Source organism: Etheostoma spectabile, chromosome 16 (genome assembly GCF_008692095.1).
Source record: "Etheostoma spectabile isolate EspeVRDwgs_2016 chromosome 16, UIUC_Espe_1.0, whole genome shotgun sequence".
In the NCBI taxonomy this organism is placed as follows: domain Eukaryota; kingdom Metazoa; phylum Chordata; class Actinopteri; order Perciformes; family Percidae; genus Etheostoma; species Etheostoma spectabile.
Window position 1 is genome coordinate 16337504 of NC_045748.1, and position 19683 is coordinate 16357186.

Consider the following 19683-nt stretch of genomic DNA (forward strand, 5'->3'; position numbering starts at 1 on the left):
TCTTCTCTGGTTTCAGACCTTCAGGCCCTGTTCAGTCCAACCAGCAGCCTTTCAACCGTCCGCCCCCTCTGTCCTCCGGCCCAAGGCTCAGCTCTGCCTGTTCCCAGCCATAACCATACCACCCAGTCCAAGCTCGCAAGCAGGTTTTCAGGCTTGGCCCAGTGAGTGTGAGTGCGTGTCACTCCCCTCCCCTAAGCACAGGTGGACTTTGTAGGGAACGTTGCCAAATACTTTTGGTTTAGTGGGAGGGAGGGGTGTTGGCTGAGGCTGGTGGGTGTAGCAGTTTTTGTTTTGTTGTGTTTCTTAGATAACCGTTTCGTGGAACGGTACCTTTTCACTCCTCAAAAATCACTGACACACCTTCAGAGCAAATTTGAGTCTCTCGTCTCGCCTGCTCTCACTTTCACAAGTTTGCCAGTGCTGAGACAGTTTTGAGTTTCCTGACAGGGACTGAGTGAATGAGAGAGGAACTGAAATCAAAACTTCACTTCTTAAAAGGTCAGTTACATCTTACTGTCTCTTTTACTTTCTTTTCTTTTGTTTTTTTCTTCTTCTTTCCTCTTCTTCGTTTACTATACCATTTCAATCATAATGAGAGGTTCATATTTTCTGTGTTGTGGCAAAATTTCAAAGCATGCAAGAACTGTCGGCTACTTACTGAGCGCAAGAATCAGGATGTCTGACCTTTTGTAGAATCAGGTTCCCCTGTGTTCCCATTTTAAGTTGCAAATTGCTCCACGTCTCAAACCTTTTATAATAGGACATGGAGTAAAAAAAAAGGATGTTCAGCTATTCTTGGTGCTGTACAAAAACTTTCCTGTGTGTGTCTTGCAACAGATGTGCTCGCAATGAATGCCTACCTCTTCACATAACAGCAAGCGAAAGCTGGAACAGAATTTAAAGACATGGTATCATTATATCATGTCTTTAAAATCTGTTCCAGTGTGTTCTGTACTTTTACTTATCGCAGAAGCAGCTTGTATAACTAATGATTTATTGTGCATTATCTAGATCTCTAAATTATATATGTCTTCGTTATCATCACGATTCTGTCACCAAGAAGCTGCTTGAGTGGTTGTAAGATTAAATGTAGTACATGTCACATTTCTTAATTGGCACGGCAGTATTAAACTATCTGACAAACGGGATGACATCTGTCGTCCGGGAATCTATCTTGAAATTAACTTTTATTTTCAAATGAGAAATTCAGTTAGTTCAGTCAGTGATTAACTTTATACTTCAGATTCAGCTTCTCGGTGCAACACATGTGGGGGCAGAGGTGTGACATTCAAGATTATTTCACTCTTCCTGTCTGTGACCCCCCCCCACCACCAAATAACATGAGTAAATGTTAACCTTTAAGAGTATTATAATATTATAAAAGGGTGATCATGTACCAGCTATTGCCTTGTTCCATCTTCCAATCTGAGAAATTATATTTGAATGGTTAGTAAAATGATCGAGCTATTTGTAAAGTCTCTTTTTCCTTTCCTTTTTCCTTTGAGTGAAAATGATATTGTCTTAGAGCATCAGTGGTTTATTTCAAAGGATCTGTTTGCTGACTACACATTAAAACTTATATTTAAACTAATTTCAGGTCATGTAAATCATTTTAGTCCCCAGTTGTGGTCTAAAAATAGGTACAAATTTGACCTGAGCACAGCCTTTCAGCAGAAACAACAACAAAATTGAATGAAAACCTGCACTTTCCTTTTATTTTAAAAGGACTTGAAATACTTCACACGTGTAGAAGAGACATGCTATCATCTGAAACCTTTATCAGCCTATATTATATTAAGTTATTAATATTAATGAAACACAAACACACACACACACACACACACACACATACACACACACACACACACACACACAAGCAGAAGCTACAGAGCTCTCTTCCTGTCACAGTGGCGGTTAGATGGGGATAAAGTGTAGAACACTACCACACCTACTCTCGTCATACACCCTCCTGACTACAGCCCTCTGTCTGCCGCTGTCTCTCCAGGATTGAACCTGTTCCTTGCAGGTCTTTTGTTACAGTGCTTCTCTGTGTTTGTACAATCTCGCCTATGGTATGCTGTATATGACAAGCCAATATTTAATATAAAGAAAATTATCTTTTCTATCTATCTTTAAATGCATCCTATAGTGTGTGTAAATGTGGATGGAAGTGCAAAAGTATTTGATTGATAACACTTGAATGTGTCAGTAAAATAAATGAAGACGTAGCTTAATAATTGCAAAATGGTGCAATGTGTTCATTATTAGAGCGACAGAGTGAATGAGTCCACCCGCCTTCTTCCCACCTGACAGCGTGTGGGCATGCCTATGTAACAGCATTTACACAACAATACACAAACTGATTTAACCCCCCATGACACAGAGCCATCTAGTTCTTTGAAATTAGTCTCAAATGCCCTGCTGTTCAGGTTAATGCAATGCACGCAAGTTTGTATGTATACAATGGCCAAGTAACTGTTTGTGTGTGCATGTGTGCGTGTCCACCCTCCTCCGTTGGATTGAGGTCCAGGTTTTGTGTGCGTGTGTGTGGAGTTGGGCTGGGTGAGTAAGCCGCCCCTCACAGATGAATAGAGGATGGGAGGAGGCTTGAAGAGGCTGCCGTGGGTGGGAGGCCCGAGCCCTGCCAAAAAAGCTCCTTCTGTGGGATTTGTGTACTTTTGCGATCCTCACGAAACACAGCGCCTGGCTCAAACGACAAAGCCGCCAGGGAGGCAGGCTCTCGCACTCCCAGAGGTCGGCTCAATCTCAATCTCTCTGCTTTTCAAGCTATAGTCTTTCTTTTCATTAACAATTTCTGCATTTGCTCAATTCTCCTCCCTCTGTCCCTGCCTTTTCATCACGTGTCAGTAGTTTTATTTAATGACGTGATTGATTACATTCACATACTTCACCAGGTACGTCACCTGGGAGCAACATCCTGCCCCCAACTAACTCTTTAGCAGTTTTGAGAAACCACAGCCTGACTTTGGTAATATTAGACATTTGTATATTTTTATTAATGTATCAGTTTATACTTACTTAATTGCAACACACCAGCAGCTACAGGAACCTCACACAATTACCTCACAAATCACTTTTCCTTTAAACTATTATTTCATAAATTCCTTATAATACAATAGCACTTACTTTGGCATTTTCTTTACTAAATCACAGTGGATATCTCTTGCAGTGTTTTTTGTGTTCGCTAGCTAGTGTCAAAGTCATCAGAAAAATATTTATTTGTGATAGAGTTCAACAGCTAAAATGTCAGCGGCAACCACAATTTGTATTGTGCAATGAAGCATTTTACAATGTAGGTGTTTCCTGAATGTTACCTAGATTATAGAAAATAGGCCTTTGTGTCCATTGGCAACCCACCTAGCCTCAGACGAGGGACAGTAAAGAGAGATATGATTCTCAGCTTTGCAATTAGGCAAAATTATCACCTAGTAGATTAAGCTCTACTTTGTAGAACAGAGCTGCAGAAGACAAAGTTGAATGTCATTCAGCATCAGGGTGTTGGATGAAGCTAAGAAGAAAAGGGAAAAAGAGAGCATGATTTCATAATGTCTAAAAGAAAGATCTGGGTTGAATAAGTGGGTCCACCCACCTGTGTGTGAGAGGCAGCGAGAGAGAAAGCAGGCCTGGATGGCGGTTTTAGAGACATGAGTGTGTGGGTTAGGCTAGCTGGCCTGCTTATGCTATCTAATCACTGGAAGAGAAAGGAGAGCAGCATGCCTTGATCCACCCACCCACCCCAGACAAACAGCAGTTAGCCTGCTAAGTACTATATGTGGTCGCCTGCAGCTCTGGGTTGTACATGGGGGAACAGAGATAAAATGTGACAGACTCTGTAGGTAACAGACATTCAGCACAATTGTGTCTCATTCTAAGCTGGGGAGAAAGAGAGATGTGTCAATGGGTCACGACTGCATGAGAGTGTGTGTGTGTGTATATGTGCGTGTGTGTGTGTGTGTGTGTGTGTGTGTGTGTGTGTGTGTGTATGTGTGACACGCTTGGTATATGTCACTGGTGAACAAGTTGGCCATACTCCAGCAGGTTGAGAGTTCATTCACTGATTTTTAACCCAAATTAGCCAAATTAGTTTTAACCTAACCAACGAAAATAAGTAATGGATTCATTAATGAAACTCGAATATACACCAGTCAGGTAGCAAAAGGATACATGTACTTTAGGTAAACATGTTCTTTGTCTAGGATTATTAGCACCCTTGTTAACATGAATTATGTTACTGCTGTGTTGATTTTAGGGCTTCTCTTTTGTCATTTGGTACAGATAGAGATTAGTTACCTGTGTGATACCCGAGTGGGTGGGATAACATTGGGTGTGAGTCCAAAAATAGTTGACCTACGCATCACACTTGTGTATTTGTGAGTATGCATGTGGTTGAATGTGGTCCGCCACCTTGTGTGTGTGTGTGTGTGTGTGTGTGTGTGTGTGTGTGTGTGTGTGTGTGTGTCATGACAGGCATCTGTCTCTCCTGCCCTGCAGCCTGACTGGTTTTAATTAGGAGGTGCCAGAGTGCCCGAGGGCTCTCCTGCTGATACACACACATACACATGCATGCACACACACACAAACATGCATACACACACACACACACTACCTTAGGGCAGACAGAGGCTGTCCCGCCAAGGCTGGCCTCCTTCTCGTTATCACCATAAGGAGTTGTCCTCATTCACCCCACGACCCACCCAACACGCAGACACTATATTCACACCACGCAAATCAAAGGAACACAACACAATACTGAAATTCATTCAGAAGTAGCAACGTAGAAGATGTGGTTGGTAGGTTAGACTGCTTTTACAGTACATTTAGTTTGCAGTTTTGGATTCAGAATACATTTCAACGTCATAAACGTGGCCTTAAACATAAGGAATAATCATATTTGTCTTCAACAAACATTGCCACAGACATTCAAGATATCCTCACACTTGTCGATGTTATGGCCACCTGTGAAACACTGTAACTCACTCCTTCAGTACTCGCAGCTCTAAATATGCAGATTGTGTACTTTTCCTCCCTTCTGGCAAAGCTTCCAATAATAATTAGGATGTTTGAAAAACAGAGAAAACAGAAGACGGTTAAAGCACAAACTGACAGGTCAGCAGAAAGGAAACGCCCTCACCTCACTCATCCAAATGGCATGCTCCAAGGTGAGTTCTAATGACCTGACAGATAGGTGTGTGTCTTTGTGATTGAGAGAGGCAGAGTGTACAGTAGGTTGCACACTAGCCTGCCTCCCTCTCTTTGTGTTTAAGCAACATTGCGTCTGTGTGTCTGTCTCCGTCCTTGGACTGGAGACAGGGGGTGTAGACCTGGGAGGCTGTTGCGATGCTCTATCTCTAGACTGTGTGGGGATGATTGCCTCCCTTTCCTGCTTCTCTCCCACACCAGGCCACAGCTGGCTTTTTCACATCAGGGTAAAGGGCATAATTTGGGCTGGTTGTGTTTGTTTGTCTCTACAGTTATTAATCCAGGAAAGGTCTGGTATGTAATTCCCAGAACTCTTTTTTACGTTATTTTGCTATGTACACGTTGCTACATAACTTGAAACCTGTTGTGAACTTCTCTCTCTAGTTTTTATTTTCAAAACTGACACAACTACTTCTGCTGCTACAGAAGTGTACATATGAGTGCAGGAATATGAAAGACTTCCAATAGAGACTGTGTGACAATGTGTGCAGTTATCCCAACAAGTCCTTCAAATTAAACCAAATTCGTAATTTGTCCATGTTGTAAAATACATCACATTTATAAAGTGTTATGGTTAAGCCTCGGTTAGGTTTAGGCACGAAACCTTTAGGGAAAGATCATGTTAAAACGACTACTTCGTTTTAACAGGTTCGCACAGGCACAGAGGCAAAGCGCAGCGCAGGTAGGCTATACGTCATCATTGCTTCTGGCTTTGGTTGCGCTTTGAAAGGTAGGTGGGAACAAGGTCAAAGTTGAAATCATTTGAACTTTGAGCGCAGCGCAATTCTGGGTGGTGCACTACGCCAAGGGTAGAGCTTCCTCCAAGTTGTCTCCACCACCCTCCCCATAGGAAAACAATGGCACAGTCAGTGCACAGCAGTTTTACCGAAAATCATGTGTAACTTTGAGATTAAGGGACATTCATTGTCGTGGTTAGTGTCGGTTAAAAACGAGAAATCAATAGCTATGTATATCTACCATATTAAAGTGTATGTTTTATTGACCTATCCATCAACCACTGACCTCCTATACGTAGACTTTGTCGCTTTATAAGCAAGTCACCTGACTTCCTTTGCTCCCGACAGACAAGACGCAATATTACTACGGCCACTAGAGGCTTTGTCACTTGAGCGTATGGTGCGTATGGGTATTTGCCTGCCCAGGGACCGCTGATACAATTTAGCTATTGAGCTCTTTCTGGGACAGTCAATGACTGTCCATTGTTCTTGTTAAATAAATAAACATACATATCTTGTTTTGGGGTGGTTCCTGAAAGAAAACAACTGATGCTTTTTGGCAGAAATGTCTCCAATAGCATCAAATTATACCAATATAGCCTCCCCCTTATAGAGTAGGCAGTGAAGTGAAAACATTTTTCTAATAATATTAACAGAATTAAGAGATCATCATTCAGGGACACTAGGTCTCACAACCATCAAGGAACTGAATTCATAATATCACATGCCTGTGACTGCGTCCTTTTGTTTGCTTTATGGTATGTGTCTGTATAGCTGCTACAGTTCAGTTTGAGATATTCTAATTAGTTCTTTTCTGAGGGAAATCTTACTGTTCTGTTTGTTATATTGCACAGCGTCAAAGTCTCCATGATATCAACTTTTTGTAATGATGCTTCACACCCCATACCCCCTCCAAAGTGTCAATCTGGTGTCCTGGAACGTGTATCCTGCTGGGCGAAGCAGGTGGCAGTAAACAGGTACGTTGAGATGCCAGACAGACAGACAAAACAGATGACTCTTACTGAGCCCCTTGAGTCTTCGTGTTTTGTGACTGTTGGCACTCAGACTGAGCGACAAGACACACCATGTCTTGGTGTAGCCTAAGACTCACAACAGACTAAGGGGGCAAAGGAAACAATATTTCGCCTGATGATTGTATACTACAGAATGATAAAACACTGAAGCACCAAGATCATTTTTCTTGTTCCTTAGATAAGATTGTAATGGATTTCATGGTTGTGTTACAATATATACAACTGTTGCAAGCATAATCATCATGTAAATCTGCCCTATTAGCCATAAGGCATGCTGCACTGTGTGTGCATTGCAGTTGGGCTGAATCACTTATGAATCTACACCCCAAAATGAGCTGCAGAGCAAATCAGTGTCTTTTACACATTGCATGTCTGTACCGTTACCACTGGTTTGTGCCTATCATGGCATATGGCAGTTTGCAGTACAAGAGCCTGCAGTTTTAGAGTTAGTAACAAAGTAGTGCACACAGGTACCACTTACAGTGTGCTGCTATGACGGCAACGGCCTGTTTAGAATAGATAGCCAATCTTATAAGATGGCAAATGTTTTTCTTGCCGTCTGGCTGGCCTGCTAGCAGTTAGTGGCTAACCCTGTTTATATATACTAGATGCCAATGTGAGCTGGCCTCGGCTCTCACCCTGTACAAAACAGTGTAAACCACCAGGGCATGAACTGTGGTTTGCTTTAGTCCATGTTTTCCCCAAGGGGAAGTGGGCATAGCAGTCTGATGTACACTCTGATGTCTACTTGTTTGTAGAGGTTAACTCAACACAATTTGACTGCTTTCACAGTCATTATGATTTATGGATGGTTAGAAATATTTTGGTAGATTTTAAGGTCTGTTAACCACCAAGATAACAATGGATGACTTCATATTCTACCTATATGAATAACAAAAACTGCTCTTAATTGTTTGTTAGATTATTACATTTATTTTCTGTACCACATTTTTGTTTTTACGTCCGTCAAAAAAAACAGTCATCTTAATTGTAAATGATATATAACTCAGAAGTTGAAACCTTCCTATTATTCCTTAATTTAAATTAAGTATTAAGTAAGCGTGGTTTAAATAATGACACACAGGAAAGCCCAATGGCTGTTTCAGACACTGTAAATGTGTTATGTCATTACATGTCTGTGAAAGCAAAGGAAACACTCTCTCTTTCAGTTTTTTTGCTATGTCACACATACACACATACACACACACACACACACACACACACACACACACACACACACACTTGATACACAACCTGAAGAAGCAGTTTTTTAAGCCATGCTCTGTACCATTAGGTTTTGTTGCCACCAACTTGTTATAGCAAACTCTCTCCACATTTTCTTGACATTCAATATCTCCTCAAACACCTGCTAAACAAGCTTCCTCTTCTACACTGAAGTCTATATTGAATGGCTTATTTCTACACTTTTCTGCATTAACTTCCTCCTACTCCAGATAGAGGTAGTGGTGTGCTCAGCAACTGTTACCCTACTTTGGCGGCTTTCTGACTCAAAACAGAGCTAACGTTGTCATTCTGCACTCTTCAACCTGGTTTTTGAAACTTAGGTTAAAAAAGAAAGAAAGAAAGAAAGAAAAAACATTTCAACAAAAAGGAAATTAAGTCTGCACACAGTCAGTCGCTTGTGGTATTGTTCAGCATTTGTGGTTCAATTCTGTCTCAGATATCGTCAGCTTTTAAGTAATATTTCCTTTCAAATTACCACCACTGACTGAATCAGCCAGTTTTATAGAGTTCTGAATACAGGGTGCAGCACACCCTGTATTCACTAATTAGTCTGTTGTGACTGAGTGTTTATGGGGGCTACACTTGCCCAGCGTGCACCTCTTTGCCTATCTTTTACCCTAAATTTTCAGATCACATGCACAGAAGTCTCAAAGAGCTTTTTCAACGTTAGTTTTGATAACAGAATTTACTTTTGGGTGCAACTGTATTTAAGAGAAAAGAGAATAGCAGGGCTCCATTTTAAACAGGTGCAAAACTGAAACTAACTAGCTTTAAGTTGCAGTTCTTTTTCTGCTTCTGTGTGACTACTTTTAAGCCATGTATATCTCTTCATCTCAGCTTGAGACTAACCAACAGAGGTGCTCAAAAGTTGTTTTTTTTTTACTTTTCTCTCTCATTCTCCTTTCCTTTTTTTACCCTGCCTTAGTCTCCCTAAACAACCCCTTCAAGTTTCTCTGCCCCAGTCCCTTTATACCAAAAATCCACTCTAACACAACTAAAAATTCATTTTGTCTGACCTAAATCAGAGGGTGTCTGCGCCATGGGCTTATTACACAGTGCGCTTAAACTTGTGTTGTGGAGGAGGATGGGGTATTATTATCTTCCAGCTACCCACCCTGCTATAAAAACTAGTGGTGCGACATCTCCTCAGCGCAGTGCTGCTGCCCTCCCTCCCTTCCTCTCACTCTCTCGCTCGTCCTATGAGCCACACACAACAGTGAGCCTGACTCTTAACTCCACACTCTGCTACACAGACAGACCCAAGAATCACACTCTGCTCTCCTCTGTTGCGCTGCTTTCGCTCCTCTCCATTGGATATTCCACCTTGGGTGTTTTTTGTTTTTTGTTTAAATGTATTTTTGTGAATGGGCATCCTTGGCCGGTGTGAGGAGCTTGTGAATGGACTGACTTCCTGGCTGGCTGACTGATTGACAGACTGGCAAAGAGAGAGGCAGCTGCATTTCAATTAAAAAGGGCAATGCTGAGAGGTCAAGTGAGGAGCAAGAGAGCCTCTTAGTAGTCTGGAATTACATGTGACACGTGAGGGGAATCAAGAAACTGAAGGCACGGTAGGTGATGGGTGCTGAGCGCTGTGGAATGCTGGGGAACGTATCAAGACATGTGTGAATTTATGTGGAAGCCAGAGTTTTGGAGTATGCAAATGGGTGTGTTTCTGTGCGTATATATGTCCATAATAATTTGTTACATTGTTTTAGAGAATGGGAACAAGCTTGCACTTGTGCGTTATGTTACACTAAGCACACGTGCAATGCTTTGTGTTCTTTTTTGTGTTTAGTAGTGTCTGTATGAGTGTTGTAGCCTACTAGCTGTAGATCATAAAGGGTCTTACAAGGTGCAAACAGGTCTATAACGTTGCTTAATGACTCATGTAATTATTTAAGCTCTAGTGTAAATATTGTGCTGTAGAATTCTTGAAATAGTATGAGCATTTATAGCTTCACAGCACGTCTTGGAAATGTCAAACATAGTAGTTAAAGTGGGCTTAAGTATGTGTTTTGTCACCAACAGTAATTGTACATTGCACTTTTAGATATTCCATATCTATACGACATTCTCCTTCAAATCCAAAATAAATACTCAGGTAATTCATAAAGATACATGGGATGTTTGTGAGTTGGGACAAAATAAAAACATGTTTTGGAATTGAGGCAGAGCTGTAAATTACTGTTTACAACAGGTTTTTTGTCAGCCAGCTTATAGACCTATTACCTCATGTAGTTACAAAATTCCATGACCAGTATTACCATTAAAATTGTTTACTAGTAGTTGTTTGTCATTCACAAATAAAGATTAGTTTGTACTCACTGAATTCTAAACTTAATAAATTAAAACAATTGTCAAAAATGCAGGAGAAATGGGAAGTAAAGTGGGAAATAAAATACAGAAAATCAGCTGCATTTACAAATGTAAAATAAGGGTATACTTTATGCTGTATAGTATCGCTACTTCATCAGATACTGGAACATTTAAGTTACTTCAAAAGAGTACCTATAGTTAAGCACCTACTCAACAGGCTCACAAACTGTGACAAGAAATTCATTGAAGATCAATGCCATACTAATAACAGGTTTGCTTAATCACACATTGTAACTCTGATTATGTCTCATTACCTGCAGTCAGTTTTCAACCTGCACCTGCCAGTGTATACTAAAGGCTTTTGACTTTTAACTCTTCAACATGGTAATTCATGGAGCCATTTTAAAATATCATAAAAATACAAATGAATACATTTTTAATCAAGGCTTAATTATAAAATGCAATAATACTGTATTCATCTTTAACAAAAATATATTTTTTATATTGTACCATTCTCAAATGCAACTTTTTCTGTTCATTTGGGCGACTTTACTCGGACCAAACAGTGAAACATAAGTAGAATTAAAAAATAACCTGTCCGTTGGATGGAAAATAGTCTAGAAGCAACATTCTTAATCACTGAGCAGATATTCAGCAGTGAACCATAAACTTTTGTTTACTTTGGGGGTGAGAGTGACAGTGGTGTGTAGCTTTAAGGAGCCGCGCAAGTTAAATTGGCCTCCAGATCTCTTAAGACCAGACCCAGTGTTTTCTTCAATTATTTATCATACTTATAATAATATAAGTATTAATTAAAAGCATACATCATTAATTATCTTCTGAGGCAATTGTAGTAAACAATTTCATTGGTACACCTGTCAAAACATTTCAATAAGAATCCCTGTTAAAGTGAGGTTTATGGTGCTAGATTTTACGAAATGTACGGAACTCGCAGGTTGATTTTCTACCAAAATGTTAATAAGAAATAATATAAGTCAGTCTGTACTTACATTAATACCATTGTTTTATAACAGTGTAAATGTGGAATAAATGTGCACCAACTCTGTGCAAACTTCGAATAAATAAGTTGCAAGTGACCCTGAACTGTTAAGCAAAACTTGGGCAGTTAAATGCTCAAATTTGGCCTTGACATTTCATCATTACAGTAAAGATAAAAACACTGCCTATTTTGTGTAACTGGCATTATATACGGATCACCTGCTCAAGTTGACAGCAATTAAGATTAAAAACTCCCCCTTTGCAGCCTATAGGCTCCAGACAATAGTCATTTAAAACTCCAACCAAGAAAGTGTCTCCTGGAGAACAGTGTTTTACTGGTGATAATGGACTAGTTTACACAGTAGGTCAAATGAATGTCTACTCCTAATAAGGGGGTGAATTTTGGCTGCCAATACTATAAATTATTGTCCGTGCAATTGTCCGCCTGTGACAGTTGTTTAGCAGGTGTTTGCTACGGGCAGTTGGTGACAGGGGTAAACTTTGGCTGCTGGTGATTTAGCATGTGGGTCAAGTGAATGCACTGGCCTGACAGGGATAAACTAGGCTTTGGGTGTTGTAGCTTACAGGCCAAATGAGTGTCTGCCGGTGACAAGGGTTGAGATGGACATTAGCTGCTGATTTGTGGTCTGAGCGGTCAGGGCTGGGGACAAGTTAGCCACTCTACTCGGGGCATAATGATGATACAGCTGCAACAGAGACAGAGAGAGGAAGAGGAGAGGAGGAAGAGGAGACTGATTAGGTGGTGGAGGAGGTGGTGGTGGTGGTGGTGGTCAGAGCCCAGAAAGCAGATTAAGTTCCTGGGAGAAAAATGACACTAAATGAAGGTGACACATAATTTGGGGTGGGAGTGCTGATTTGAAAGTGTTAGTGACTAAGTGAGGCATGAGATGAGACGTGGCCAGTACAGGCCAGCCGAAAGAGGGATGGACAGAACGGGAAGACTGTCTATTAGAGGTCATCTTAATAATTTAGCTGATTTTGATCCCGTTATAAATAGTTTTTACACATGGATCTGAACATTTTTTGTTTTACAGTAAATCAATTCAGTGATGCATGTGTGAGGAACAGAAATAGGTGCTATAGCTGATGATTGCAACAAAATATGCTTTTCCATACTTATTTATTGAAGATTTGTGTCACCTAATAATGGCAGATTGTTTTAGGATGACAATCATTTACTTTCAGTTTTATCAATAAAGAAAAAAGTCCTTCCATGACTTTACTGGAACAGTAAGATGGATAAAGAGCCAAATGACTTCAACAGTAATTATCAGAGCCCTTTCACAAGGCATCCCCGCCCTGGCTGCTCTGATGGGTGGAGGGGGTCAGGGGTGGGGTGTGAAGGGTTAAGACTGGTTGGCTGATGAAATGTCGCTCCAGGACCTTGTGGTGGGAAAGCGGTGCCCTCCTCCCCTCCCTGTCTATGTGGCACATCCTCCTTAGATCCTCTCCACATTGTAATTAGGGGCCGGCCGCTAAGAGCTAGCGTTAGCTCGTGGCAGGCAAACAGTGGGACCAGAGGGGAGTGGTGCTCGCTGGGGCACCAGGCGAACAAACAGCAACAGCAGCACGTGTTTCATAGTTCCAGGAGTGGGTGGGATGGATCGAGAGCAAACGAGTAACAGTGGGTACACCAAGCCCTCCCAGTCAGACTCTTTTTCTCTCCCTTTTATCCACTCTGTGTTGTTCCAAGATCTGCACTATTGTTTGCCTTGGCAGGCTGTTACAGGGAGGGGCCCCTCGGCTGGTGTTTGTGCAACCTGTTAGGCAACTTTTAGGGCCATCTGATCGCTCCCTTGCTCTATCACTGAAGATTCTCTCACCTTCTACCCAGGATATTACTTTTTTATGGATGTTTTAGACATGATATGAAACATAATATAAAAAGGATATTATTCTGTCTTTGTAGAGGCAACATTTTTCCGCACAACAGAATCAGTGAAAGAAGTTATAATGCGGTTACCTTCTTTATAATGTTAATAATGTGTTACCTGAGTTTATAGTACAGGATTTACATTACATTGTAGGGTTTGTATAAAATTCAATACAGATCAAATTCCTTTTTCCATATATTATTTCTTTTTTTCTGATGCAATTTCATCAGCAACTTTCTCTGTGGCTCTTGTTGTTCCAGTGTTCCCATCAGGGTAGTTTGAGTTCTGTGTAGTAGGTCTGTGGGCCTATATCCTGTACCACCACCCCCTCTATAGACATTTTAATTATGACCACACTGTATCAATGGCATGAACATAGCAACAGTTACCTAGCAACAAGATCGACAAGAATAAACTACATGTTAGGTTGGTGTCCAAGTTGTATACCTGCAGGTGAACTAAAGGATTTTCTGAAATTGTTTTTTCTCCTCTGGTGTAATCCCCTTCAGCAGAATACCAAGACACTCAGTGCGTGTGTGCATGTCCGTGTGTGTATGTGTGTGTGTGTGTTTTTAGGTCTGTGTGGCTTTAGCCCTGGCCCATTTAGAGCCAGTCAACAATGCAGCTGTGGTGAGCGCACCCGCTTCAAAGTATTTATCTACACATGCCTCCAGTGACCACCAAGTGTGGACGGCTAAGTTTAAGCTCTATTCATAGATGTGAATGAATGAGCACCCTGCCAGAGGAAGTTTTATCACTGTATATGTAACTGTAAACAACAGCACAGTGAATCAACAGGTAGAAACTCAGGCAGCTGTGGAATGAATGTTTTAAGAAAAGTGAACGGAGATTTGTGTGTGAAACAAAATCAAGTTCTTAAGTCCCCGTGCTGTAAATTAAATGAGTGCAGAGAGGATAGACTGCATACGTAAGCATTTTGACAGGATACAGTATCTAGAGTACAATCTGACCTCTTTTGTTGTTCTCTTCATTTCTTCACCACATCCCAATCACACCTCGTTTTGTTCAAATGAAGGTATCAGCTTGCTCCGTGCTTACATCTGGTAGAGACAGACAAGAGGGACAGACGTTATCACAGAAATTCTCACGCACTTATCACCAAGTGTCAAACAGAACAAGGAAAATATTATTTCAAGAGAAGCCAACTCTGTTTGAAGTCTTATCAAAATGATGGGTTTCCCAAACTCACACATTCGCTACAATATTCTACAAGAATTTGTGATGGCACATTTAAGACAAATATTACCTGATTTGATGTTAGCTCAAAAAGCGACATGCTGTATTTACCACTTGTTTCTTTTGGTGCACATATGACACACAAACAAGCATGCCTTCAGTATATTTCAATAAAGCGAGACTCACTAATCATTGACAATATTGCCTTCGGTTAACAGCCTCTATCTACTCAAATATTAACGCATTTTGAAAATACTTCATCTAGTGAATGCTGCTTGTCATCAGTGACACCGAGTTCCTAATGCACTCTTTAAATCACTGTTTTAGATTAATGGACAGGTTCGTTATTTGCTTTAACGCACACCCCCATCACCTTTCAGTTGGCACTTCCCCCTCAGGAGCATCCCTGTTGCAAAATCAAGTGCAGCTTCATCTCTTTATTTAAGATGCTGGCTCTTCGTTTGCTAAGGGAGTGAGAAACCAACTATGTGGATTTGCTTTGTGAAAATTACTGAGACCAGCGATCATCCGATAGCAACAGGAAATCAAAGAGAACATGTTAAAACAAATCACTTTAAAACATTCTGCAGGTGTTTTCAGATTTCTCAAAGACTCATCAGTCCATGTGACAAAAAATACTCAATCAGCTACACAATAAGAACTTGTGTTTTTTAAACTTCTTTGCCAAGTTAATTGGAATCCAAACCAAAATGGTACCTTTTGACAAATCTCCTTGTTAATTAGTTAGGCTTTATTTATTCAGGAAATCTCAGACAGACAAATTGTACAACATGGACATTCTTTTCAAATTTTTGTGTGTGTGTGTACGAAATTGCTTTTTTTGGATTAGGAAATAGTGTTGCAACTGTAGAAATGTGTTAAAACCATTTGTTAGTGTGTGACAGACTGAATACTCTTATCCTGACAGACTAAATATTTTCAACATACCTTCAAAACTGTTGCAAGTGTTAATGACATCACATGAGAGGCACAACACTAAAGACAAGACAATACAATACAATACAAGTGAGTATTAATAGAGGCTTTGATAGGAAAATGTGGGCCCACAGAATGATGTATTTTTTCATTTTGACCTCCTGTCACAGTTGACTGTTATTTCCTTTTATCTAGATAAGAAACAGAGTCAGAGAGAGGAGCATGGTTCATCACAGAGAAGAGGACCTGATCGGGATCCCCTTCCCAAATCACAGCAGTGATGTCCTCTGCAGCCTCAATGAGCAGCGTCGTGAAGGGCTGCTCTGTGATGTCATCCTCATTGTTCGTGACCAGGAGTACCGCACCCACCGCTCCGTTCTGGCCGCCTGCAGCCAGTACTTCAAGAAACTCTTCACAGTGGCCAACTCTGACGGTGGGGATCACCATCACACGGCGGCTGTGTACGAAATTGACTTTGTGGCTCCGGACTCTCTCACCGCCATCCTGGAGTTTGCCTACACCTCCACTCTGACTGTGACGGCGTCCAACGTTAAAGAGATCCTAAACGCAGCTCAGATGCTGGAGATTCCCTGCATCATAAACGTTTGCCTGGAGATCATGGACAGCGGTGGTGGAGGCGGCGGAGGGAGAGGGGAGGAGGGAGAAGAGGAAGAAGAGGAAGATGAGGAGGAGGAAGAAGAGGAGGAGGAAGAGGAGGATGAGGGGTCGAGGAAAGATGAGCAGGAGGATGAGGAGGACAATGTCAGCGAGAGGTCCCTGCAGTCTTCGGAGAGCAGGGGGGGGCAGACGCCTTCGGGGACGGAGGACTTGCCTCCTCCCAGCACCTCCACATACCACCAGCAGTTTGACCTGCACAAAGAGTCCTTGCAGTCACAGTCTCCAGACACCGTGCGAGGAAAACAGGTATTTCACTGGTTATTTTCTTATTTCTATTACTGATATTGTATTTTCAAGGCAGAAGAAAATCTGACTTTAAAGTTCAAAAAGACTGATGAAAAAATATTCATGTGTCTTGTGTTGCAGGAGAGTATGGAGAGTCGGGCGTTGAAGGATTTCTCTATCGAGTCTCTCCTGCAGGAGGGTCTCTACCCCCGTATGTCAACACTGGACAGGAGAGCCAACTTCTCTCCTCTCCTCCCAGGCTTCTACCCCTCTATGTGGACCGCCGAGTTCCCAGCCTTCCCCAAGCAGCTCCTGGACCCCAGCCACCACCAGCATCCCCACACAGGAGCCTCACAGCAAAGCAGGCTCCCCCATGCCTTCCCCAAATCTGCACCGCTCGAGGCCTCCAGGCCACTCGACCTAGCTGTGAAAAGAGAAATCATAAAGGAGGAGATGAAAGAGGAAATCCCACTGAGTCATCTCCACGGTAACTTCCTGAAGGAGTTTGTCGGCACGGGCCTAGGCAGCACCATGAACGCTGGGTCAGTGCCGTCAGAAGGTCACGCTCTGGGCCAGTTAAAGGATGAAGCCGACTTCCGGTCGTACCTTAGCTTCCTGAGTTCCGCATCCCACCTGGGGGCGCTATTCCCTCCCTGGCAGCTGGAGGAGGAGAGGAAGATGAAGCCCAAAGCGTCGCAGCAGTGTCCAATCTGCAACAAGGTCATCCAAGGAGCTGGGAAACTGCCACGACACATGAGGACACATACCGGGGAGAAACCGTACATGTGCACTATCTGTGAAGTACGATTCACCAGGTATGTGAAGCAGCATCATTACTTCACTAAAAGTGTTAAAAGGCCTCATAGGAATCAACTTGAGATCTTCCTGTTCCTGTGCGTTTTGACTTCAAAGCACGAAGTTATGTAAAACTGCAGGGTTAACAGAAAAGTACCCCATAATCTTTTGACTGTGGTTAATACTTTTTCACCAAATCTCAATATCAAAGAGCTTGAAGTGGAAAGCCCCCTCCACTGGTTTCTTTGCATTAGTGATATCTCACTCACCAACATCCTCTTTCATTGGCAAATTTTCCACCTGTTTTATAGAGCAGAGCTGCATCATCTTTACTGACTTTTAAACTCACTTGTACTAAACAAGATCTAAAAGGGCAAAGAAATGCAAACTTGTATCAACCTTTCCACCCACAAAACACTGTATGAAAACGTGGTTTTGTTCTTTCCTCAGACAAGACAAACTCAAGATCCACATGAGGAAGCACACTGGTGAGCGCCCCTACATCTGCCTCCACTGCAACTCCAAGTTTGTCCACAACTACGACCTAAAGAACCACCTGCGTATCCACACGGGCGTCCGTCCGTACCAATGTGAGCACTGCTACAAAAGTTTCACACGGTCTGACCACCTACATCGACACATCAAGAGGCAGAGCTGCCGCATCTCCCGCCCCCGACGAGGACGAAAGCCAGCTGCTTGGCGGTCCACATCCACCAACAACTTCCTGTGCCCCCCCGCTGCTGCCACCAACCGGTTTGAGGAGAACGGGTTAAGCCCTGCATACCAGGGAGTCAAGAGTCACGGACTTGGGGGAATGCTTGCCAACAGGGGTGTGGGATTTAAGAGCGGGGACGGCGCAGGCAGGGAGAGCAGGGAGGAACGGCGAGCAGAGGGGAAGCATGTCATAGAGGAGGAGAAGGCAGGAGCAGGGAGGCAGAGGGGAGTGTTTGCCTTCGCCCTGGCTGGAGAAGAAGTGCTTACCCACTCTCCATTTTACGCTGCAACCTCTGAACCCTGGACCATGAGACTGGAGCGTGCTCCACCCATCCCTGAGCCGGCCAAATGAACTGTGGTCTGTAGAAGAAAAAAAGACAAGAAAGAAAGTCTCTTTAATCTCTGTCTGTTCTGCTTCAGGAAGCTAAAGCACCTTTTTAAGAAGTGAAAGTGAGATTTTTTGAGACTTTTTTTAAGCCTGCTGGCTTGTTTTTTTCTCTTTTGGAAAACGCAGCCTAATTAAATAATTTCACAGATGTCATGTTGAATAATTGTTTACAAATATTTTGATAGCATTTAAGAGGAGACAAACAGTTTGGCACTGCTAAGGAAAACATATCGGAATGCTGTTCTATATATTATTTGCATTATTTATCTATCTGGTTGTCTAAAATACTATTAAATTCAAAGACTACATAATTCAATGTCTTCTGAATTGAAGCAAGATGAGATGAGTCTTTTATGAAAATTAACATATAAATCTATAAATCAGAGCAGGACGTATTGCAGTTGGTAAAATGTTGAATTGGTGACTATAATGAATGTAAAACAAATAAAATGTACAAAATAATGAAAAATGTGTCGTAGAAAACGGTTATTATAACATTTCAGCGGAGTAGGCATAAATCATTACAATACAATTTAACAAAATGCATAAATAACCTTCATCCAAACAAATTACAGTGAGTTTTATTTTTGGATGGTTGTGTTCAAGTGTTAAAAAAAGGACCAGTGCTTTCAAAAACCACACTAAAAATGGTTTATCCCAGGAGGGCGTTGTCTGGCACATGTCCTGTACGTATGTTTGATCCTAACATGGTTATTTAATGGTATTCCAAAACAAGGGGAACCCACTTGAAGTCTTATGAATCGGGACATTTGATAATGTGTTGTTATCCTTTTACTGCCTTGTTCTGATTTAAGATCCTCGTCTGCACTATTGTACATAGACTAAAAACTTTTTTGGCCATGGTGGTGTTAATTACGGTTGCGTTGCTGATGATGAAAACTATATATATGTTGATCTTTAAAAAAGGCATCCATCCAAAGATGTGTACTTTGATATGTCACAGACTTGAATACAACTTTGTTCTAATGTTTATTGTGTCTTCACATGATGTACATTTCTAAGTAATCTAACTGCCGCTTTAGCTACAGTATGCTTGTTTTCTCTGCTGCAACAACTCAAGAGGGTTTTAGCCCCGTTTTTCATATATTTATCTTTTATTTGTGTATAAAGAAGTTCACAAATGATTTGAATTTGAAATGGGAAAGTATTTTCTTGCTATTTATGCATATTTAAATGAATGAGCCTTGGCTATATTTTGCAAATCTGTTTTATAAAGACACTAAATGTAAAACTTTGCTCTTCTTTGGTAGTATTACTTTCAGAAAATAACCATGGTCTGTGTG

The 19683-nt window shown here is 41.6% G+C and overlaps 1 protein-coding gene and 1 long non-coding RNA gene across 3 annotated transcripts in view; one reads left to right on the top strand and one right to left on the bottom strand.

Annotated features, from left to right (window-relative positions):
* The first annotated feature begins 292 nt into the window (after positions 1 to 292).
* Positions 293 to 18944, top strand: zbtb7c (zinc finger and BTB domain containing 7C). Of its 2 annotated transcripts, none has more exons than XM_032539951.1 (4): positions 293 to 498; positions 15775 to 16503; positions 16624 to 17297; positions 17728 to 18944. In XM_032539951.1, the coding sequence occupies exons 2-4, from the start codon at positions 15802 to 15804 to the stop codon at positions 18341 to 18343; spliced, it is 1992 nt and encodes a 663-aa protein (XP_032395842.1). In that variant the 5' UTR covers positions 293 to 498; positions 15775 to 15801; the 3' UTR covers positions 18344 to 18944. The 2 variants fall into 2 exon arrangements, with proteins under 2 accessions (XP_032395842.1, XP_032395843.1); XM_032539952.1 differs by lacking the exon at positions 293 to 498 and adding an exon at positions 9377 to 9804.
* The window catches only part of LOC116704459 (uncharacterized), a 20799-nt gene continuing 15533 nt past the window's right edge, over positions 14418 to 19683 (bottom strand). Inside the window, exons 2-3 of the long non-coding RNA XR_004335682.1 lie at positions 18259 to 18351; positions 14418 to 14507 (exon numbers count right to left, since the gene is read on the bottom strand). This is a non-coding gene — a long non-coding RNA (uncharacterized LOC116704459). The remainder of the gene's footprint in view (positions 14508 to 18258; positions 18352 to 19683) is intronic.

Coding starts and splice junctions, on each gene's coding strand:
- zbtb7c (XM_032539951.1), top strand. CDS start 15,802: ATGGTTCATCACAGAGAAGAGGACCTGATCGGGATCCCCTTCCCAAAT. Junction 16,504..16,623: donor ACACCGTGCGAGGAAAACAG/GTATTTCACTGG, acceptor CTTGTGTTGCAG/GAGAGTATGGAGAGTCGGGC. Junction 17,298..17,727: donor TGTGAAGTACGATTCACCAG/GTATGTGAAGCA, acceptor TTCTTTCCTCAG/ACAAGACAAACTCAAGATCC.